At 43.6% G+C, this 25,318-nt stretch overlaps 1 protein-coding gene across 2 annotated transcripts in view; it reads right to left on the bottom strand.

The window, feature by feature from the left end:
- The window catches only part of LOC106607581 (acyl-CoA:lysophosphatidylglycerol acyltransferase 1), a 104,290-nt gene that overhangs the window by 29,518 nt on the left and 49,454 nt on the right, over positions 1-25,318 (bottom strand). For both annotated transcript variants that reach the window (XM_045720686.2, XM_045720687.2), the window contains exons 4-6: positions 22,125-22,220; positions 15,657-15,942; positions 2,561-2,687 (exon numbers count right to left, since the gene is read on the bottom strand). In XM_045720686.2, the coding sequence (XP_045576642.1) occupies positions 2,561-2,687; positions 15,657-15,942; positions 22,125-22,220 (509 nt within the window). The remainder of the gene's footprint in view (positions 1-2,560; positions 2,688-15,656; positions 15,943-22,124; positions 22,221-25,318) is intronic.

Here is a 25,318-nt window from a genome sequence, read left to right as displayed (position 1 = left end):
GAAGACATGGCTTAGATCATCCATGAGTCAAACAAGGCTGAATAATGTGGCCATGTGTCACGTGCACCAGGAGAAACTGGACCTTGACGGAATATGCCAGTCTTTTATCGGTGTCAACGATAAGCGCAAAAAGGCCTTTGGATCCTTTGCTTGAAGAATGGCAAGTCAAAACACATGTCATTGCCTGAAGACGAGATGAGAGGATAGGAGAGGAAAGGAGAAGAGATGACTGGAGAGGAGAATATAGGACCAAAGGAGGATAGAGGGCTGGAGAGGATTATGGTTATACTTTATTCATCCCTAATCTCTGCCATTACATACAATGAAACAAGAAAAGGTAAACAAATAAAAAAGAGCAGTGTAACACAATACACTATTAGACATTATTGTAAAAAATAAAATAATAAGAAGTTCATCCCATGGGTTAGTGAATTTTTTAATATTTTAGAATGGCAGGAAATTAATTTTCTATTTTTTTTCTGGGGGGGACCCCCAGACCACCCTGCAGATTTGGTCACCCCCAATGTTGATTCCATGGCTACGGCCTTGTTATTTTTTTGACAACCGCAAACTTCAAGGATCAGGGCATTCAAGGAGTTAGTTTGATGGGAGGTAGTAATGTCATCGGCCTCCCACCTTGCTTGAGGAGCAATAGAGATCACTTGTGCCATGTCATGGACCAACTCTTTAGATGTGGCTTTTGTTAAGTAAATCAAGTATGAATTATTTCATTTAACTAGGCAAGTCAGCTAAGAACAGATTCTTATTTACAATGACAGCCTAGGAACAGTGGGTTAACTGCCTTGTTCAGGGGCAGAACTGCATATTTTTACCTTGTCAGCTCTGGGATTCAATCTAGCAACCCTTTCGGTTACTGGCCCAACACTCTAACCACTAGGCTACCTGCCGCCCCAATGGGGTGAAAAGGAGATTCGAGTGCCACATTCCTTTCAGGTGTGTCATGATGACTCATGTTGACACGAGGCCGGCCCGACTTCAATGGGCTACGTCTCAAATGGCCCCATTATATAGCAAGAGAAATAGGGTGCCTTTTGGGACGTAGACATGTTTGTCAAGGTAGGGTGGGGAGGGGAGTGGGGGAATTCCTAACGCCGCCACACCAACTGTAGGCTTCGACATGAGGATATATTCCTACCTTTTATTTTGCTGCTTTATCCTCTCTGTCTGTACAGAAGTGAGGGCGGCTCCTTATTGCAGTTAGGGTGGGTCCATACTTCCGACTGGACTGTGTCACGTGAAAAGGGGTTACTATGGAGCAACAACATCTCCATGTCCCTTCTATGCAAAATTAGCAGTAATTGCATTACAGTGGCACTCCAGGCTCCTTTTCACCTCTTTTATCATGTGAATTACTTCACAATAGCACAGCACACTTCAGTAGGTGGTGTAGGTATCCTCATTACATGGCACAAATGGGCTGTGTGGGTCCTCAAATGTCCTCTATTGTTCAAAATAGTTCAAAAGTTCAAAATAGCAGAATTTTTAAAGACCTTACACGGAACCCAAACCGGCTGCGCACGTGCGTCATCGTTCATAAATGTATTTTGTCCTCCTACACCAAACGCGATCATGACACGCACGTTAAAATATCAAAACAAACTCTGAACCAATGACATTAATTTGGGGACAGGTCGAAAAGCATTAAACATGTATGGCAATTTAGCTAGTTAGCTTGCACTTGCTAGCTAATTTGTCCTATTTAGCTTGCTTGCTGTTGCTAGCTAATTTGTCCTGGGATATAAACATTGAGTTGTTATTTTACCTGAAATGCACAAGGTCCTCTACTCCGACAATTAATCCACACATAAAAACGGTCAACTGAATCGTTTCTAGTCATCTCTCCTCCTTCCAGGCTTTTTTATCGTTGAACTTATATGGTGATTGGCATCTACACTTTCATAGTATTACCACGACAACCGGCAACACAGTTCATCTTTCAATCACCCACGTGGGTATAACCAATGAGGAGATAGCACGTGGTTACCTGCTTCTATAAACCAATGAGGAGATGGGAGAGGCAGGACTTGCAGGCCGATCTGGGTCAGAAATAGTAATGACTTCTATTTTAGCCCTTGGCAACGCAGACACTCATTGACGCGCGCGAGCAGTGTGGGTGCAATAATTGAATAACATGGATTTCTAAAAAAGTATTGCAACGCGAGCGGTGTAGTCAGGGTATTAGAATCTTCTAGAATACAAGTCCTCTTCAATGAGAATGGCCAGAGAATGATAGAGGTAGAAACTGCTGAGGGAAGGACATACGGAACCTGCTGTACACAGCAGAGGCAGAGAGTGTGTTGGTGACAGGTAACAGTAACCAGCCTCTGTCTAATTAATCATTACTAGATCTTAATAACAACAAGAGCCTTGGGATATTCTTATTCCATTTTCTATGAGAAAGTGTACCAGACCAAGACATAGGTACCGCAACCTTGCCAAAACCAACCCAACGAGTGAGAGGGTGAGAAGCGGAGAGAGAGTGAGACAGACAGACAGAGAGAGAGAGAGAGGTGTCAGTGCAGTAAGGCTCAGTCCTTACCTGTAGTGTACGTGTGTGACTGTGGGAGGTCTGTAGCCAAAGATCCACGTCTGGATGTCCATGGGCCTGGCTTTGGAGTACGCTATGGTCACGTCCACCACCCACTGCAGGCCTTTGGCTTTACTACCTGCACAGACAGACAGAGAGAGAGAGAGTTAAGACATGAATGAGATGGCATCATGGGCAGACAGTGAGAAATATATGGACAGGGCAGAGAAGAGGGAGAGAGTGGCAGAGAGAGAGAAAGCGGGATGTGAGATAGAAGGGAGAGAGAAAGTGTGTCTCTTTCAAACAAATGCGCACACGCACAGACAGCGCTGTAAGGGGTGTGTGTGTCTGTCAGAGAGGGCTGTGTGTCCTCAGGGCTGTGACAGAGAGGACAAGTGAAGCTGAGGGCGTTCAAACCATCAGGTGAGGAATGTCTGGCACAGACACACAGGCCGGGTTTGAAAACATTAAGCGCGGTCAAATCCTTGCTTCCTCCGTCCTTGTTTCCTGAATTCCTTTTCAAAGCCCATTGGAAGAGAGGATCTATGGTCCCTCTGTCAGACCTCCTTCTCCAATGAGCTTTGAGAGGAATTGAGGAAAGGATGGAGGAAGCAAGAATGAGGGCTAGTACTGTTTTCAGACACAGCCACAGAGCCATTACTCCACTCCATCACTCCTGGGTTGCATCCCAAACGGTACTATTCCATATAGGTCCTGGTCAAAAGTAGTGCAGTATAAAGGGAATAGGGTGCCATTTGAGACGCAAACCTGGTTTAAGAAGGCGTCACAGGGGCCTCTGATCTATGACATAAGGCTGCATTGGCCTACCAATATAGATGTGGCCTGTGAGTGAGTGAGTGAGTGTAATATGTGAGTGTAGTGAGTGAGTGAGTGAGTGTAATATGTGAGTGTAGTGAGTGAGTGAGTGAGTGGATGGCTCGCTTAAGTGGCTGACTGGGTAGTGTTCGTGTGTGTGTGCTTGCGCTCGCGCATATGTGCATTACCAGATGGCGAAGGCAGGAAAAAAAAACTGAGGCGGAAAAAAGATTGCCAGCTCACGCAGGTCTTTTAGAATGTAAATCACTTAAGAGCACTTGGACAACTGCCGTTTCAAAACGTTGCTAAGATTAACCCAGACAGAATTACACAAGACCAGAGTGCTGATGCTGGCCAACAGAGCACCTATTCCTAGGTGGGTAATGTTGATGCTGAACAACAGAACACCTATCTTTGGGTAGGTAATATGTAGGTAATAGCTTGGCGCCAGCTCCGAAACAGGCGCGTTGCCAAGCTCTCTCTACATCCACGTACACCAGCGAAAACAATACTGTAATGACAACACAGCCACTCATTTGATACGACATCAGAGTAGCCTGGCTGTTGTAAACAGTTATGGAGGGAGCAAACACAGGGGTCCCAAATGGCACCCTATTCCAAATATATAGTGCACTACTTTGGACCAGGGCTCATAGGGAGTAGTGCACTATAGAGAGAATAGGGTGCCATTTAAGATGCACCCAGGGACAAATGTCTCCCTGGCAAAAAGGATAGTCAGGCCACACTCTTAACCAATCAGGAGGTTCCTTGTTCATACCTTCTACTGAACCAGGGGTATAATAGACACCTGTGATTGGCCACTGGCGCACGGGAAAATCCCATATAAAGCTTACTAAAACCAGCCAGTAAGCATGCTTCAACTATGCAAGTGACTTTTCCTCTTAACCATATTACACGTTTGAATAATGGAACCAAACCACATTACACTCTTGAATAACGCAACAATTCCCAAGCATGTGCAGACAAAGGATTTACTTTCTCGTCTAGAGGCTGCACATTACATTTTTGCTTCAAGACAAAAGCACACAGTTGCTAACAGCATGTCTTCAAGTAACGCTAGCCTATCAAAGATGAATGATTAACCCTCCCATACGAATATAAAAGTACAACAGGCCTACCTTACAACATACCAGTCTTCATTTTTAGCAATATCATGCAAATCAGTACATGTGGTAAAAATAAATTGCAACTGAAAACGTGGGTATAAGTGAATTCATTGGGGAGTTTCCGAGTGGGTTTTATTTATTTATATGCATGCCTATATCCACCAACCCCCCCCTTTTTATGCCTCATGATTTGTTAACTCATGCACAATTAATCTGGACTTCAGTCTGATCAACTGGAGCCTTTGATAACCACAGCTGCAGGTAGCCTAGAGAAGCCAATGCGCTCTGATCACATCTGGGCCTGGCTAGGGGAAACGAAGCAGATACGTCATGCATCTATAGCCTAAGCTGTGTATTTGTAGCCTAAAATAGACCCATATATTTACGTTACTTTTTATAAAAAATGATTGACTGGAATAATTAAAATCGCCACAATAGTGATGACATACTGTATGAGAATATATATTTTTTAAATTACAAATACAAAGGCCTTGCATAAACATAAAGCAAGCTCAGCCTAGTTAGTTACAGTGGGGCAAAAAACTATTTAGTCAGCCACCAATTGTGCAAGTTCTCCCACTTAAAAAGATGAGAGAGGCCTGTAATTTTCATCATAGGTACACTTCAACTATGACAGACAAAATGAGAAAGAAAAATCCAGAAAAATCACATTGTAGGATTTTTAATGAATTTATTTGCAAATTATGGTGGAAAATAAGTATTTGGTAAATAACAAAAGTTTCTCAATACTTTGTTATATACCCTTTGTTGGCAATGACACAGCTCAAACGTTTTCTGTAAGTCTTCACAAGGTTTTCAAACACTGTTGCTGGTATTTTGGCCCATTCCTCCATGCAGATCTCCTCTAGAGCAGTGATGTTTTGGGGCTGTCGCTGGGCAACACAGACTTTCAACTCCCTCCAAAGATTTTCTATGGGGTTGAGATCTGGAGACTGGCTAGGCCACTCCAGGACCTTGAAATGCTTCTTACGAAGCCACTCCTTCGTTGCCCGGGCGGTGTGTTTGGGATCATTGTCATGCTGAAAGACACAGCCACGTTTCATCTTCAATGCCCTTGCTGATGGAAGGAGGTTTTCACTCAAAATCTCACGATACATGGCCCCATTAATTCTTTCCTTTACACGGATCAGTCGTCCTGGTCCCTTTGCATAAAAACAGCCCCAAAGCATGATGTTTCCACCCCCATGCTTCACAGTAGGTATGGTGTTCTTTGGATGCAACTCAGCATTCTTTGTCCTCCAAACACGATGAGTTGAGTTTTTACCAAAAAGTTATATTTTGGTTTCATCTGACCATATGACATTCTCCCAATTTTCTTCTGGATCATCCAAATGCTCTCTAGCAAACTTCAGAGGTGCCTGGACATGTACTGGCTTAAGCAGGGGGACACGTCTGGCACTGCAGGATTTGAGTCCCTGGCGGCGTAGTGTGTTACTGATGGTTGGCTTTGTTACTTTGGTCCCAGCTCTCTGCAGGCTTGTGATCATTTTGACCCCACGGGGTGAGATCTTGTGTAGAGCCCCAGATCGAGGGAGATTATCAGTGGTCTTGTATGTCTTCCATTTCCTAATAATTGCTCCCACAGTTGATTTCTTCAAACCAAGCTGCTTACCTATTGCAGATTCAGTCTTCCCAGCCTGGTGCAGGTCTACAATTTTGTTTCTGTTGTCCTTTGACAGCTCTTTGGTCTTGGCCATAGTGGAGTTTGGAGTGTGACTGTTTGAGGTTGTGGACAGGTGTCTTTTATACTGATAAAAAGTTCAAACAGGTGCCATTAATACAGGTAACGAGTGGAGGACAGAGGAGCCTCTTAAAGAAGAAGTTACAGGTCTGTGAGAGCCAGAAATCTTGCTTATTTGTAGGTGACCAAATACTTATGTTCCACCATAATTTGCAAATAAATTCATTAAAAATCCTACAATGTGATTTTCTGGATTTTTTTTCTCATTTTGTCTGTCATAGTTGACGTGTACCTATGATGAAAATTACAGGCCTCTCTCATCTTTTTAAGTGGGAGAACTTGCACAATTGGTGGCTGACTAAATACTTTTTTGCCCCACTGTATATTGTCCATCTGCAGTTGTTGTCTCTGTCTGTAGCTAGGTTTCCATCCAATTGGCGACAGATTTATGCGAATATCAACAACATCAAAAAAATAAACGGCATAAAAACAATATGCACATTTTCCCACCAGAGGTGTGTTTCCATTAAATTGACTTGTTGTAGATAAAAGGCGGTGTGTGATGACATAGTGAACATAAAAATACCTTTTGCAGGTAAATTCTCAAGTACGAAAAAAAAAGTTACGTGTTTCCATCGCATTTTCAACTCTGATGGTTCTCACACAATTTCTTTTTTTTAAATGTATTTATTTAACTTCTTTGGGATAGGTGGCAGTATTTTCACGGCCGGATAAAAAACGTACCGATTTAATCTGGTTACTACTCCTGCCCAGAAACTAGAATATGGATATAATTAGATTTGGATAGAAAACACTCTAAAGTTTCTAAAACTGTTTGAATGGTGTCTGTGAGTATAACAGAACTCATATGGCAGGCCAAAACCTGAGAAGATTCCATACAGGAAGTGCCCTGTCTGACAATTTGTTGTCCTTCTGTTGCATCTCTATCGACATTACAGCATCTGTGCTGTTACGTGACACTTTCTAAGGCTTCCATTGGCTCTCTAAAGCCGCCAGAAAGTGGAATGGGGTGTCTGCTGTCTCTGGGCGAAGAACAGCAGGAGAATTTGTAAGTGGTCAGCCTGGAGACAGTGACACTGGAGATGCGCGGTCACGAGACTACTCCATTTTTTTTCTTTCAGCCTTTGAATGAATACAACGTTGCCCGGTTGGAATATTATCGCTATTTTCAGAAAAAAATAGCATAAAAATTGATTTTAAACAGCGTTTGACATGCTTTTAAGTAGGGTAATGGAATATTTTGAATTTTTTTGTCACGAAATGCGCTCGCGCGTCACCCTTCGGATAGTGACCTGAACGCACGAACAAACAAAACGGAGCTATTTGGATATAACTATGGATTATTTGGAACCAAAACAACATTTGTTGTTGAAGTAGAAGTCCTGGGAGTGCATTCTGACGAAGAACCGCAAAGGTAATCCAATTTTTCTAATAGTAATTCTGAGTTTAGGTTGTCCCAAACTTGGTGGGTGTCAAAATAGCTAGCCGTGATGGCCGAGCTATGTACTCAGAATATTGCAAAATGTGCTTTCGCCGAAAAGCTATTTTAAAATCTGACACCGCGATTGCATAAAGGAGTTCTGTATCTATAATTCTTAAAATAATTGTTATGTATTTTGTGAACGTTTATCATGAGTAATTTAGTAAATTCACCGGAAGTTTGCGGTGGGTATGCTAGTTCTGAACATCACATGCTAATGTAAAAAGCTGTTTTTTGATATAAATATGAACTTGATTGAACAAAACATGCATGTATTGTATAACAATGTCCTAGGAGTGTCATCTGATGAAGATCATCAAAGGTTAGTGCTGCATTTAGCTGTGGTTTGGGTTTATGTGACATATATGCTTGCTTGGAAAATTGCTGTGTGATTATTTGTGTCTATGTACTCTCCTAACATAATCTAATGTTTTGCTTTCGCTGTAAAGCCTTTTTGAAATCGGACAATATGGTTAAATTAAACGAGAGTCTTATCTTTAAAATGGTGTAAAATAGTTGATTGTTTGAGAAAATTGAATTGTGGTATTTTAGTTGGTTTTGTATTTCGTGCCGTGCGATGCCATTGGCTGTTGGCTAGGGGTTCCGCAGGCGGAACGGGGTTCCGCTAGCGGAACGTCTGTCCTCAACAGATTTATTTAACCTTTATTTAATTCTTATTTACAATGACGGCCTACCAAAAGTCAAAAGGCCTCCTGTGGGGACGGGGGCCTGGGATAAAAACGAAATAAAAAAATACTATATAAATATAGGACAAAACACACATCACAACAAGAGAGACAACACAGCATGGTAGCAACACAACATAACAACAACATGGTAGAAACACAACATGGCAGCAGCACAAAACAGGGTACAAACATTATTGGGCACAGTCAACAGCACAAAGGTCAAGAAGGTAGAGACAACAATACATCACACAAGCAGCTACAACTGTCAGTGAGAGTGTCCATTATTGAGTCTTTGAATGAAGAGATTGAGATAAAACTGTCCAGTTTGAGTGTTTGTTGCAGCTCGTTCCAGTCGCTAGCTGCAGCGAACTGAAAAGAGGAGCCACCCAGGGATGTTTTTTATGATTTTTTTTTTAATTTCACCTTTTATTTAACCAGGTAGGCCAGTTGAGAACAAGTTCTCATTTACAACTGCGACCTGGCCAAGATAAAGCAAAGCAGTGTGACAAAAACAACACAGAGCTACACATGGGGTAAACAAACGTACAGTCAATAACACAATTGATTCTTCTATCTGTATACAGTGTGTACAAATGAAGTAAGGAGGTAAGGCCAATAGGCCAATATTGGCAAAGTAACTACAATTTAGCAATTTACACTGGAGTAATATATGTGCAGATGAGGATGTGCAAGTAGAAATACTAGTGTGCAAAAGAGCAGAAAAACAAAAACAAAATATGGGGATGAGGTAGGTAGTTGGTTGGATGGGCTATTTACAGATGGGCTATGTACAGCTGCAGCGATCGGTAAGCTGCTCTGACAGCTGACGCTTAAAGTTTGTGAGGGAGATATAAGTCTCCAGCTTCAGTGATTTTTGCAATTCGTTCCAGTCATTGGCAGCAGAGAACTGGAAGGAAAGGCGGCCAAAAGAGGAGTTGGCTTTGGGGGTGACCAGTGAGACATACCTGCTGGAGTGCGTGCTACGGGTGGGTGCTGCTATGGTGACCAGTGAGCTGAGATAAGGTGGGGCTTTACCAAGCAAAGACTTACAGATGACCTGGAGCCAGTGGGTTTGGCGACGAATATGTAGCGAGGACCAGCCAACGCGAGCATACAGGTCGCATTGGTGGGTAGTATATGGGGCCTTGGTGACAAAACGGATGACACTGATAGACTGCATCCAATTTGCTGAGTAGAGTGTTGGAGGCTATTTTGTAAATGACATCGCCGAAGTCAAGGATTGGTAGGATGGTCAGTTTTACGAGGGTGTGTTTCAAAAGCATTATCATTTATACTGTAGAAGTGTTGGGCTGAACGAGACAGTTCTGTTTACACTGCCCTGCCTTGGAGGGGGCAACTGTTGTGCCAGCGTCGTGCACAAACTCCCGAGGTAGCACTCGAGACATGACATTTCCGCAACTCTACATTACAATAATGTCTCTTGAGTATCGATACCTCTGAGAATAGTCCCTAAGCCAACAGCGAGATGCTCGGCCGCTTGCTTGTCACGGTTCTGGGTTCAAACGGTCTCTGTGCTGTTGTGTGTGACAGTATTTACCCCAGGTGACATTGTGGAACCGATACACAGCCGTGATAGTGGTGGCAACGAGCTGCGCTCACATTCACATCAGATCCCATTTCCTCCGAGAGGCCCATTGTCTGCTGTGTGAGTCAGTTGGCTGAGGCTCTAGGTACGGAGAGAGAGAGAGAGCGCTGTGCCTGTATGTGTGTGTGTGAGATCGCCATTTCGGGTAGTTATTGCGTTGCGTACTATGATTAGGCTTTAAAAGGAAAGATTTACCCATTTCTAATGTTATCGTTTTGTGCATCTCTGAGTGATGTTCTATCGATTCCCGGGGTCCTTTCATGTTTATCTGAGCTATTCAGCCGGTATGACGTAGCATTGCAATAAAGCCACTCTCACTACACTGGAAGTTAATAGGAATACGACTTTCAGATACCGAAAACATCTTGCGTACATGTCAGATTTCAATTCTGGGTAATGTCAGGTTGTCTTCTCTCGAATGAGTCATTGATCATATTTGTGTGATATTCCTACCTTGAGTAATGTAGCTCAGTTGGTAGAGCATGGCACTTGTAAACACCAGGGTAGTGGGTTTGATTCTCGGGACCACCCATACGTAAAATGTATGTACGCATTACTAAGTCGCTTTGGATAAAAGTGTCTGCTAATTGGCATATATTGTAATATTATAAATGTGTAATTTAACAGAGGGTCCCCCACTCTTCTCCTATATGTCTGTCTCTTCAGTCCAGGGTGCATTGCATATTGCCGTTGTGAATGTCAGACCCCACTTTGTGAGACAAATCGATCTGCAGGTTTAACATGGTGAGATTGTAGACTACTAAATTGATGGTGCAGTTTGTTTAGGCAATTTTACAGCTAACTAGCTACTTCACCTGGTGATATTGGACTTGAGTATTATTGTGTTTAGCTATGCTTGCTACCTAGTTAACTACCTAGCACATAGAGCATTGCATTGTGGGTTTCGTAGTTGACTTGCGTTGAAACAGATTTCCACATTTTGCTACCAACCTTATTATAATGACAAAATGAAAAATTTATTCACAAAAAATATTGTTCACACATGTTCCATTAATCATCAAGCCCCATCATTGCACTTCCCAATTATTAAATTACATGATTTTTAAATTGGAGAAAAAAAAAAATCACCTAAGAAGACTTGCACTTCTACGCAAGGTATTTTCTACATGTATGAACCCTTTTCAACAGACCTGGATGCATTGGAGAGCTCAGCTGTAAGCACAGAGTAATTGCAGGACACAGGAGTTAGCAACCCCCATGGTGGCTAGATCCCTTAGCTACGCACTCAATACTGCTGGCCTCAACACAATCTTACAATTACTAGAAAGGCAACAGGACTCATTTAAAATGGATTTTGAGATAAAGCCAGGGAATTCCAAAGTGCATGTGTATGTGCACGTGAGTGATGGTATGTGTGTGTGCCTGTCTTTCTATGTGTGTGTGTGTGTGTGTGTGTGCTCCTGCCTGTGTGTGGGTATGTGCAGCCTGCCACTGTGTGCAGTCTTTGTTTCCCAAACTCAGCTGGGCCAGTAGGCGAGGCTTATTGATTGGCTAGGGGGCTGGTTGTCAGCAGTGGACAGGAAGGGCAGAGCTCAATTAAGGCCAGTCCTGACAGATGGATTGATGGAGGGAAAGAAATTAGGGTAAGGAGAAAATGAGGGGGAAAATAAACATTTCATTTTCAGAGCATTTTCTTAATTGCGGAGATGTAAATCCTAGTCAGTCAGTTTATTTAAGCCTGGTCCCAAGATCGGGAAATTACTCTACTGCAGATCGCCGCTGGGGTTCCAGGGGACCTCTATTGCAATTTCCGTCTCCTTCATACGTGTGTGACACTGTGTGTGTGTGTGTGTGTGTGTGTGTGTGTGTGTTTGTGTTTCCCGCCCCTCATCCATCCAGCCCACCCCCTCCCATTTAAAACAGTATTCTCAGAGGGCACCACAACAGAGAAGTGATGATTTTATGTTTTGAGGTTTTGAAAGCGTGTTCTCGACAGGCAGCCAGCCCAATATAAAACTCCCATTTGTGCAAGATCTGCACTACACATTCTATTTATAGGATGAGTGCCACAAAATTCACAGGAACACTAGGGTAGTTTGAAAGAATAACTGTCAGTGGTCTGCCAGACTTACCCTGACTACAGCACCAAATATTTATTAAAGAGGCTACCAGTGACAATTGTGAGTTTTGGGAGTCAGACATGTGGTTTACTGACACTGTAACAACATTTGGCCTGTGGAGGTATATTGACTACAGCTCAGCGTTCAACACCATAGTGCCCACAAAGCTCATCACTAAGCTAAGGACTCTGTGACTAAACAACTCCCTCTGCAACTGGATCCTGGACTTCCCGATGGGCCACCCCCAGGTGGTAAGGGTAGGCAACAACACATCTGCCACGCTGGGGAGCCCCTCAGGGGTGCGTGCTTAGTCCCCTCCTGTACTCCCTGCTCACCCACGACTGTGTGGCCAAGCATGACTCCAACACCATCATTACGTTTGCTGACGACACAACAATGGTAGGCCTGATCACCGACAACGATGAGACAGCCTAGAGGGAGGAGGTCAGAGATCTGGCAGTATGGTGCCAGGACAACAACCTCTCCCTTAAAGTGAGCAAGACAAAGGAGCGGATCGTGGACTACAGGAAAAGGGGGGGGGGGGGGGGGGGGCGGCGAACACGCCCCCATTCACATCGACGGGGCTGTAATGGAGCGGGTCGAGAGTTTCAAGTTCCTAGGTGTCAAAATTCAAAAGGCGCTCGCATATCTGAGCAATCTTTTTTGCAGGTGCATGGTAACAGTTGAACAAGATGAAGGAAAAAGGAAACTGCACACTGCTCGATAGTATCACTGATCTTTAATAAGCTTACGTATCGGCCTCACGGCCTTCGTCAGAGCTTTTGTGAGTTTTTTTTTAATTAGCACCCTTATGTAGACCTAGCCCCACCCATATCCGTTCCACGCATCGAAAGGGGTTGCAGACGAAGGAAAAACAAATAAGTGCTACCAAATATAACAATATGCATTTCATAAATATTCAAATAAACTGTGTAAATAAGACGTATTAAATACGCCTGTAAAACCACAATGAGGACATAGCAAGTTTTCATTAATCATTGGGTACACCGTACGAAAAACATCAGAGTAATCTTAAACAGGGACATAATTAATGTTCAAATTCACAACATACGTAGGCATTTCATCATTAAGTCCTTTAGCAAATAATGTCTGGAGGGTGAAAATCCCAAAACATTCTCTTTTACTCAGAGTATTATTAATATCACCTCCCCTGTCTGATATTTTAACTTTCTCTATACACAAAATCTAAAAAAAATATATAAAAAAAAAAAGAAAAAAAAAAAAAGGTACAAATGTTATGCTTTAGGTCATTAAAATGTACTGCGACTGGATAATCCGTTGTTTCTCCTGATTGAACTTTTATGTTCACTAATTCTCTGTTTGAGAGGACGAGGTTTTACCGTCATAGCACAGTCCACATGGACATTTAATAATGTAAATAACATGGGTGGTGGAACACGTAATAATGTCATTTATTTAGAACCGTTTTCCTGTATGTGGGTGGCAGAAATATTCACACTTCATCATATTGTTGCACTGTGCGCATCCTCTGCATTTATAGCTACCATTTGGTAGAGGGCGTAAAAGAGCCTGGCTGATTTTCTTTTGTGGCTGGCAGTTGGCATGAACCAATTTATCACGTATATTGCGACCTCTCCTATACACAATAAGTGGTGGATTTTTAAATTCAGCTGGTAAAGCTGGGTCCAATGATAAAATATGCCAGTGTTTCTTGACCACATCCCCCACTTTTCGCGAGTTCAAAGTATATGTGGTTGTGAACATTACAGAGTGTTCTTTGGCTTTAGCGGGTCTTTTTTCTAGCAGTTCATCTCGTGTTTTTACCAATACCAAATTAAGAGCTTTATCCACACATTGTGGCGAATAGCCTATTCTTAGAAACCTAATGCGCATCTCCGCTGCTTTTTCTAGATAATCCTCTGTGAAGTGGCATATACAGCGCAGTCTGAAAAACTGGCTTCTTGGAAGTCCTCTTTTTAAATGGCTCAGGATGGAAGCTGTCCAGTTCCTTGGTGTCCACATAACCAATGAATTATCATGGTCCAAACACACCAAGACAGTCGTGAATAGGGCACGGCAATACCGTTTCCCCCTTAGGAGACTGAAAAGATTTGGCATGGGGTCCCCAGTTCTACAGCTGCACCATCGAGAGCATCCTGACCGGTTGCGTCACCGCCTGGTATGGCAACAGCTCGGCATCTGACCGTAAGGCGCTACAGAGGGTAGTGCATATGGCCCGGTACATCACTAGACTCAAGGTTCCTTATATCTAGGACCTATATACTAGGCGGTGTCAGAGGAAGGTCCGCACGGCAAGCGGTACCGGAGTGCCAAGTCTAGGTCCAAAAGGCTCCTAGGTCCAAAAGGCTTCTACCCCCAAGCCATAAGATTGCTGAACAATTAATCAAATGGCCACCCGGACTATTTACATTGACTGATCCCCCCCCCCCCCCTTTGTTTTTACACTGCTGCTACTCACTGTTTATTATCTTTGCATAGTCATTTTACTCCCATCTACATGCACAAATTACCTCGACTAACCTGTACCCCCGCACTTTGACTCAGTACAGGTCCCCCTGTATATAGCCTCGTTATTGTTATTTTATTGTGTCACTTTTTATTTTATTTTTTACTTTAGTTTATCTAGTAAATATTTGTTTAACTCCATTTCTTGAACTGCATTGTTGGTTAAGGGCTTGTAAGCATTTCACGGTAAGGTTGTCTTCGCTGCATGTGACAAATACAATTTTATTTGAAAAGGGTACTTTACTTAGGTCTACTTGGAAAAAACTTTCATTAGTCTCCTGTGCCAAAATTGCCTGTCTGATTATTACTTCAGTAACCATAATCCCCCTCCCTCGCCTCAACTTGGAAAGTACGGAGCTAGGGGTGTTGCACTCTGGGAAGCACATGCATGAGTACTGAGTTGGGAGGGTCAAGAGCAGGAAGTGACTCATGGTGATGCGTCCTGATAACACTTTTTCCAGGAATCGTGAGGCTTTACCTGGTAAAATAACCTTTAAAGTTGGGATCAATGCCAATTGAAGTCAACCAAAGTAAACTGAAATTCCAATTCAGTAATTGAAAAAAAGGGCACCTGTTTTTTATGACTTCTCAATAACCTGAAAGCGAGAAGCTATTTATATCAAAATGATAGTTTTATACACTTCCTGAATCGACCGACTTCAATTTGAATTGACCCCTACCCTGATTTAAACAACGGAGACCTTTGCTTGGTGAGCCCTGAAGGCTGACCTGGTCCTAGATGACTATAATAGGTGAACAGAGAGACAGGTACAGACAGAAGTGACTGGCTGCAGTGGAGTGTAGCCACAGGATTAGAGGGGAGGAGGTGAAGACAGGTTGTAGGTGTGTCACAGCCCTCTAAGACCTCAGGTGATGACCGGAGATTTCGAGGCAGAGTAAGGTGAAATGGAAGAACGTGGGTGTGAGTGTGTATGATCTGCATGTGTTGGGGGCTTTTGTCTCGACAGAGTGTTTATGTGTATGAGAGAGAGAAGTTACAATCACAAAAGAGAGTTTAGGTGTATACAGAATGTGGGTGTGTATATGTGCACGTGGTGTGTGTGTGTTCGTCACCCACCTGACTGGCTAGGGTGCAGTGTGCTGGCCTCTGTCCCCAGGCAGCCGTTCTCCTGCTGCGGCCCCAGGGTCTTCAGGATCACCTGAGTGGCACCCAGGCGCGGCAGCGTCACATGCGTCAGGTGAGGAAGCGAGTTCTTCTTGGCGAATGCCTGGCTGGTTTCCCGCCGCTTGCGCAAGAAGCCGCCTTCTGGGAAGAGCACGATCCACTTTCTGTCACGACTGTGATAGTACCGGTCTAGGTGGTCCTTTAGGTAGATCAGCTGCTTGTCCCGGTACGCTTTACCCTGCGGGTTAAACAGGGAAACACAGAACAGGGGTGGCATGAGGACGCTATCAGGGCTGTTCAGATGTAATGGCTTTGCACACAAAAGATATAGCAAAAGCTTACTTTTCCTTTTGTTTTATTCTTTATTACTGAATTGGGGTAGCGTTTACAGAGGGAAAACATGTAAAAGCGTATAACAAGGGAAAATGAAAATCTGTGTTTCTTATTGGCCAAGTCCAGATAGTCACTCCCTCCCTGTTTTAGTCTGTTTTCTTCCGTTTGGTGCCTAATTAACACTACCAAGTTTAGCTTTAGCATAGAGAGGATACTGTATTGGTGTGACACTCAGCCAAGCTCCACTGAAATGAATAGACAGTGAAGTTCATATTAGCTATGGTAACATTAGCAGTAATAGCCTTAGCATTAGCAGTAAGAGCATTGCGAGAATTGACAGAGAGGGTTTTTGGATTGATTTCCAATTAGGCCAGGTTCAGAAGCACTTTAAAAGGCATCAACACACTGAGGCTGGATTGATGTGCCAGTATTGGGTTTCTGAATTTGTGTGATTAGTACATGTGGTATGTTATACAATACATCACACAAGTATTGGGACAGTAACACGTGTTGTTTTGGCTCTGTACTCCAGCACTTTGGATTTGAAATGATACAATGACTATGAGGTTAACGTGCAGAATGTCAGCTTTAATTTGAGGGTATTTTCATTCATATCGGGTGAACCGCTTAGAAATTACAGCACTTTTTGTACATAGTCCTCCCATTTTAGGGGACCAAAAGTATTGAGACAAATTCACTTATATGTGTATTAAAGTAGTAAAAAGTTTAGTATTTGGTCCCATTTTGCAAGCACGCAAATGATTACGGATAGTCTTAAATGAATCGTGAATAATGATGAGTGAAAAAGTTAGACGCACAAATAGCATACCCCCAAGACAGAGGAGGTTAGAATTGTTTTTGGGGGGGTATAATGTGTATGCCTCTAACCTTCTCACGTAACATTATTCACAATTCACTCAGGATTATCCGTAATCATGGTAGCATCCACATTAATGTAGAAGTGTTCAGAAACATTCTATTCTTATTTACAATAAAAGCGAATCCAAAATGACAATACATTATTTACCATTAATTTCTATTGGGCACAAAATAAGCTGAAACACACCCGAAATAAACAGCAAATGCATCCAACAAATTTGTAGACTCACAAGCTTGTTGTAGTCATTGCGTGCTATGATTATGGGACCAAATACTTAACTTAATACACACAAGTGAATTTGTCCCAATACTTTTCGTCCCCTAAAATAGGGACTGGCAAGTAGCCTAGTGGTTAGAGCGTTGGGCCAGTAACTGAAAGGTTGCTGGATTGAATCCCCGAGCTGACAAAGTCGTTCTGCCTCTGAACGAGGCAGTTTAACACACTGTTCCCCGGTAGGCCGTCATTGTAAATAAGAATTTGTTCTTAACTGACTTGCCTAGTTAAATAAAGGTTCAATTTAAATCAAATAAAAAAATAGGGGACTGTGCTGTAATTTCTATACGGTTCAACCAATATGGATAAAACTACCCTAAAATGAAAGCTGACAAGGCCTCCTGGGTGGCGCAGTGGTCTAAGGCACTGCATCGCAGTGTTCGCTGTGCCACCAGAGATTCTGGGTTTGAGCCCAGGCTCTGTCGTAGCTGGCCGCGACCGGGTTAGGGGAGGGTTTGGCTGGCAGGGATGTCCTTGTCTCATCGTGCACTAGCGACTCCTGTGGCGGGCCGGGCGCAGTGCATGCTTGTACGGTGTTTCCTCTGACACATTGGTGCGGCTGGCTTCCGGGTTGGATGTGCGTTATGTCAAGAAGCAGTGCGGTTGGGTTGTGTTGTGTTTCAGAGGACGCATGACTCTCGACCTTCGCCTCTCCCAAGTCCGTACGGGAGTTGCAGCGATGAGACAAGACAATAACTACTACCAATTGTATACCACGAAAAAGGGGGTAAAATAATTTAAAAAAAAATTTAAGCTGACAGTCTGCACTTTAACCTTGTAAAATATGTATAATTTTAAATCCAAAAGTGCTGGAAGACAGTTCCAAAACAAAATAATTTGCACTGTCCCAATACTTTTGGAGCTCATTGCTACAGTACGTTGTTATTTGTAGCATGTCTCAATTTAAACGTCTAAACTAGTCTCAATTTAAACGTCTAAACTAATTCCACTACCATAAAAAATACTTTTGGACAGCTGAAGCAAGTACAAAATGTTTCTTCAGGACATTTACCTTTTTTCCAGTTTGTGTTGGCATGTGCCATCTTGTTTGTATGAGTGTATGCAAGTCAGTCTAAGTAAAGAGCATGGTACTTGACACACTGCGCAGTAACAAATCATTCTAATTCACTGGCTATCATGTTGTGTGTGTTATGTCATTTACATTTCATCATTCATGCGAGTGCCATGCCGAGTAAATAGCATAGTACTTGCAGTATAATTAAGCATTAAGCCCGAGGGGGTGTGATATATGGCAAATATACCACGGCTAAGGGGGGTTCTTGGACGGTGCCTGGATACAACCCTTAGCAGTGGTATATTGGCCATACACCCCAAATCCCCCCCCCCCCCCGAAGTGCCTTACTGCAATTGTAAACTGGTTAGAAACATAATTAGATCATTAAAAACAAATGTTTTGTCATATCAGTGGTATTCGGTCTGATATAACACAGCTTTTAGCCAATCAGCATTCAGGGCACGAACCACCCAGTTTATAAGTGGCAATACTTCATAGTGTCTGGCTATTATGTTGTATATGTTATAAAATGTCAGCATGCGTCTTCATGCTTGTGTGAGTGCATGCCAGTCCAGTCGGCACAGTCTAACTAGAAAGCATGGTGCTAACAATGCAGATGTTCAGTGTGTGAGGGCGTGAGGTATTTGGGGGAGGATGTGAGGAATGCGAGCCGTTACCTAGTCACTTCATCTCTACCTACAGTACAAGTCAAAAGTTTTTTCTTTATACTATTTTCTACATTGTGGAATAATAGTGAAGACATCAAAACTATGAAATAACAAATGAAATCATGTAGTAACCAAAAGAAGTGTTAAACAAATCAAAATATATTTTATATTTGAGATTCTTCAAAAGTAGCCACCCTTTGCCTTAATGACAGTTTTGCACACTCTTGGCATTCTCTGAACCAGCTTCATGAGGTAGTCACCTGGAATATATTTCAATTAACAGGTGTGCTTTGTTAAAAGTTAATTTGTGGAATTTCTTTCCTTTTTAATGCGTTTTTGCCAATCAGTTGTGTTGTGACAAGGTAGGGGTGGTATACAGAAGATAGCCCTATTTGGTAAAAGACCAAGTCCATATTATGGCAAGAACAGCTCAAATAAGCAAAGAGAAACAGCCATCATTACTTTAAAACATGAAGGTCAATCTGAAAAATGTCAAGAACTTTCTTCAAGTAAAAACCATCAAGTGCTATGATGAAACTGGCTCTCATGAGGACCGCCACAGGAAAGGAAGACCCAGAGTTACCTCTGCTACAGAGTTAGAGTCACCAGTCTCAGAAATCGGCAATTAACTGCACCTCCGAGTGCAGCCCAAATAAATGCTTCACAGAGTTCAAGAAACATCAACATCAACTGTTCAGAGGAGACTGCGTGAATCAGGCCTTCATGGTCGAATTGCTGCAAAGAAACCCCTACTAAAAGGACACCAATAAGAAGAGACCTGCTTGTGCCAAAAAACACAAGCAATGGACATTAAACCAGTGGAAATCTGTCCTTTGGTCTGATGAGTCCAAATTTGGGATTTTTGGTTCCAACCGCCATGTCTTTGTGAGATGCAGAGTAGGTGAACGGATGATCTCTGCAAGTGTGGTTCCCACCGTGAAGCATGGAGGAGGAGGTGTGATGGTGCTTTGCTGCTGACACTGTCAGGGATTTATTTAGAATTCAGGGCACACTTAACCAGCATGGCTAACACAGCATTCTGCAGCGATACGCCATCCAATCGGTTTTGCGCTTAGTGGGACTATCATGTTTTTCAACATGACAATGCCCTAAAACACACCTCCAGCCTGTGTAAGGGCTATTTGGCCAAGAAGGAGAGTGATGGAGTGCTGCATCAGATGACCTGGCCTCCACAATCACCAAACCTCAACCCAATTGAGATGGTTTGGGATGAGTTGGACTGCAGAGTGAAGGAAAAGCAGCCAACAAGTGCTCAGCACATGTGGAAACTCCTTCAAGACTGTTGGAAAAGCATTCCAGGTGACTACCTCATGAATCTGATTGAATGCTAAGAGTGTGCGAAAGCCGTCGTCAAGGCAAAGGGTGGCTACTTTGAAGAAACTAAAATATGTTTAACACTTTTTTGGTTACTACATGATTTCATGTGTTATTTCATAGTTTTGATGTCTTCACTAATATTCTACAATGTAGAAAAGAGTAAAAATAAAGAAAAACCCATGAATGAGTAGGTGTGTCCAAACTTTTGACTGGTACTGTACATATCTACCTCAATCACCTCGTACCCCTGCACATGGACTCGGTTCTGGTAACCCGTGTATATAGCCAAGTTATTGTTCCTCTGTGTATTTATTCCTAGTCTTTTTTTTCTACTTATTCCTTGTGATAGATAGATAGAGATAGATATATATAAAAATCTATGCATTGTTGGGAAATAAGCATTTTACTGTTAGTCTACACCGGTAGTTTTCAAAGCATGTGACAAATACAATTTGATTTGAACAGAACTGCTGGGCCAGCAAGCAACTGAATCAGCTCCCTCTCTACAGTGCCAGTCACCTGTCTGTCTGACTATCCACGCATGTCTACATTAGCATATCTGTCTGTCCCCGTCTGTCTGTCGACACACATATATATTTGACTGTATATACGTATGTATATCTGTATGTACACGCCCTCTGCCTGCTTGCCTCTTTGCCTGTGTCTGCCTGCCTCTCTCGGTCTGTCACCCAGGCAGCACATTGATCTCTGTTCTATTCTCTTCCAGCTGCTCCCACACTGCAGGCAGGGTCACTTCAGGCCAGCGGCTGGACTACTGTACTGTACCATAACACTGCTCTACTGTGCTGTCCACTGGGCCTGCCTGGCTGTGTCCCTGTTAGAGGAGGAGGCTGTAGCCACTTCCTGCCTGCTGCCGAGCTGATATACTGCTCAGCTGGAGTGCGTGTGTGTGGTATGTAATAAAATGTTAACTCGTGGGACTTGCAATGTCACCATTTCATTACACAAATATACACATTGGTGAAAATATAAAACTATAGTGAACAAAATGACTGGGCAGGGGCGCAACCATGGGTGGAGCCAGGCCCACCCACTGGGGAGCCAAGGCCCAGCCAATCAAAATTCGTTTTCCCCACAAAGGGGCTTTAATACAGACAGAAATACTCCTCAGTTTCATCAGCTATCCAGGTGGCTCATCTCAGATGATCCCGCAGGTGTAGAAGCCAGATGTGGAGTTTCTGGGATGGCATGCGGTTGTGAGACCAGTTGGATGTACTGCCAAATTCTCTAAAGTGACGTTGGTAGAGAAATTAACAAAATTCTCTGGCAACAGCTCTGGTGGACATTCCTGCAGTCAGCATGCCTATTGCATGCTCCCTCAAAACATGAGACATCTCTGGCATTGTGTTGTGTGACAAAACTGCACATTTTAGGGTGACCTTTTATTGTCCCCAGCATGAAGTGCACCTGTGTAATGGTCATGCTGTTTAATCAGCTTCTTGATATACCACACCTGTCAGGTTGAAGGATTATCTTGGCAAAGGAGAAATGCTCACTAACAGGGATGTAAACAATTGTGCACAAATTTGGACAGAAATAAGCTTTTTGTGCATATGGAACATTTCTGAGATCTTAATTTAGCTCATGAAACATGGACCAAGACTTTACATGTTGCGTTTATATATATATTTTTGTTCAGCATATATTAAGTTATTTTCTGATTTCATTGAACAGATCGAGACGATGACAGTGTGTCAAAGTGCAGTCAGCCAAATTCAAAGCTATGCCAACACTGTATGTGTGCCAGAGGCTGCGTGATGACCACTAAACCAGTCAGACCACATAAAAATATCCTATCACAAAAACAGTTGTGATAAGATAGTCAGCCATCAGCCGATGGCTGAGTAAAAGCCTCCTAGATAGAGGTCTCAGAGTATGTCTGTCTGTCTCACCTGTCTGATGAAGAAGTCCCCGTGGATGAGAGACACCAGGCCAAAGTTGGTGTACTTGAACACGTGGTCCATCAACCACATCATCTTCCGCACCACCTAGAGAGATCATTACAGACTGGTCACACACACACAATCTATAGGTAGGTACACACGTACGCTGAGACTATGAAGTCATAGTTCTGCAGTCTGCACACACGCTCAGTCTACTGTATGTAGCCATCATGGTCTGCACACACACAGTCTATATAGCCATAGGTATGCAGGCAGGCACACAGCCAATTTACGTAACTCTAGGTCCCACTGAGAAGCTTTCGCCACTTCCTTCTTTTGGCACTAAGAGCATAACTGTGCTGAGAATGCAGTTGATGAAGTGGATCATGTCCTCATGTTTGTGCACCACAGCTCAACTAGCCCCCGCTCACCTCCTCCTCCTGGCAGCCCCAGTAGAAAAAACCCTTAACCCTCCAAACCAAGGGCTCAGCCCTGGGATGGTAGAGGGCTGCGTGTGGGTTTGGCAGTCCTCCTCCACCAAGGACTGTACTGTCCTGGAGGGAGGACAGAACAGGAGCACCAACCCCTTCCCCAGTGGCTCTTCCCACCACAGAGGGGGTGGATGGGTAGGGCAGTTGTGTGAAGTTACACAGTATGACTGTCGCTTAGCCTGCAGAAACCACAGCCATTTGTAGGCTGCTCTATCACACGGTTTTCTTTTCGTCACAGTTTTTTTTTTTGCCTAGGTCACAAACTGTAGCCAACTTCTGTTTTAGTATCATTTTTGCATAGCAATGAACAAAACACAGAGAGGAGTTGGCTAAAAACACAAACTGGACCACTAGGACGGAAGTTCATAGAAACAAAGGGGGAAAACGACTCAATCGTTCACTGTAGATATAGCAGCCTATCAACTGACAGACCTCGCAGACAAGGAGATGAACAGGTAAAAACATTGGTCTTTTATACCATTCCATCCAAATGTCCCTGTCAATATGAATTCACTGCTAGTCAAAACATTAAGAGTCATTCTCCCTCGGTAAGCCAGGTCAAAGCCACAACCATCCTGGTCACAGTTCCATTGAAGCATGGAGACAGACAGTATTTGCACAGTATGGTAGCAGCCAGGCAGCAGTGCTGCCAGAGGAATAGGAGTGGGCCAGATAAATAGTAATTGGATTAAGTAAACCTATCGATTGGTCTTTTGTAGCTGAGCCAAGGCCGTGACGATATTTGGGCCTGATTGTGTTCAGTGTAGTGTACGTCCCAAATGGCACTTTATTCCCTTCACAGTGCATTACTTTTAAAGAGGGCCCATAGGGCTCTGGTCAAAAGTAGTGCTCTATATAGGGAATAGGGTGGCATTTGGGACACATTCAGTGAGTTTGGGACGCAGACACTGGCTGAGGGAGTGGGACCTCACATCCCATCACAAGACAGGCCAATCATTTCAGGTTAAACGGGAGGGAGGCTGAGAATCCGATACCTGCTGGCTAGCCAGAGTACAGTATTAGCCAGCAGCGCTCTGAGTAGGGCTGTCACAATCAAAGTGTGGATGTGTGGATGGCTGTGAGAGTGAATGGGCAGATGGCTATATCTATATCTATACATACATACATACATACATACATACATACATACATACATACATGCATACACACAGCTCAAAAAAATAAAGGGAACACTTAAACAACACAATGTAACTCCAAGTCAATCACACTTCTGTGAAATCAAACTGTCCACTTAGGAAGCAACACTGATTGACAATAAATGTCACATGCTGTTGTGCAAACGGAATAGACAACAGGTGGAAATTATAGGCAATTAGCAAGACACCCCCAATAAAGGAGTGGTTCTGTAGGTGGTGACCACAGACCACTTCTCAGTTCTTATGCTTCCTGGCTGATGTTTTGGTCACTTTTGAATGCTGGCGGTGCTTTCACTCTAGTGGTAGCATGAGACGGAGTCTACAACCCACACAAGTGGCTCAGGTAATGCATCTCATCCAGGATGGCACATCAATGCGAGCTGTGGCAAGAAGGTTTGCTGTGTCTGTCAGCGTAGTGTCCAGATCATGGAGGCGCTACCAGGAGACAGGCCAGTACATCAGGAGACGTGGAGGAGGCCGTAGGAGGGCAACAACCCAGCAGAAGGACCGCTACCTCCGCCTTTGTGCAAGGAGGAGCAGGAGAAGCACTGCCAGAGCCCTGCAAAATGACCTCCAGCAGGCCACAAATGTGCATGTGTCTGCTCAAACGGTTAGAAACAGACTCCATGAGGGTGGTATGAGGGCCCGACGTCCACAGGTGGGGGTTGTGCTTACAGCCCAACACCGTGCAGGACGTTTGGCATTTGCCAGAGAACACCAAGATTGGCAAATTCGCCTCTGGCGCCCTGTGCTCTTCACAGATGAAAGCAGGTTCACACTGAGCACGTGACAGACATGACAGAGTCTGGAGACGCCGTGGAGAACATTCTGCTGCCTGCAACATCCTCCAGCATGACCGGTTTGGCGGTGGGTCAGTCATGGTGTGGTGTGGCATTTCTTTGGGGGGCCGCACAGCCCTCCATGTGCTTGCCAGAGGTAGCCTGACTGCCATTAGGTACCGAGATGAGATCCTCAGACCCCTTGTGAGACCATATGCTGGTGCGGTTGGCCCTGGGTTCCTCCTAATGCAAGACAATGCTAGACCTCATGTGGCTGGAGTGTGTCAGCAGTTCCTGCAAGAGGAAGGCATTGATGCTATGGACTGGCCCGCCCGTTCCCCAGACCTGAATCCAATTGAGCACATCTGGGACATCATGTCTCGCTCCATCCACCAACGCCATGTTGCACCACAGACTGTCCAGGAGTTGGCGGATGCTTTAGTCCAGGTCTGGGAGGAGATCCCTCAGGAGACCATCCGCCACCTCATCAGGAGCATGCCCAGGCGTTGTAGGGAGGTCAAACAGGCACGTGGAGGCCACACACACACACACACTAATGAGCCTAATTTTGACTTGTTTTAAGGACATTACATCAAAGTTGGATCAGCCTGTAGTGTGGTTTTCCACTTTAATTTTGAGTGTGACTCCAAATCCAGACCTCCATGGGTTGATAAATTGGATTTCCATTGATTATTTTTGTGTGATTTTGTTGTCAGCACATTCAACTATGTAAAGAAAAAAGTATTTAATAAGATTATTTCATTCATTCAGATCTA

This window comes from Salmo salar, chromosome 06 (genome assembly GCF_965601325.2).
Source record: "Salmo salar chromosome 06, fSalSal1, whole genome shotgun sequence".
NCBI lineage: Eukaryota > Metazoa > Chordata > Actinopteri > Salmoniformes > Salmonidae > Salmo > Salmo salar.
Note: the sequence above shows the minus strand (reverse complement) of the source record. Positions and strands in the feature narration are given on the sequence as shown.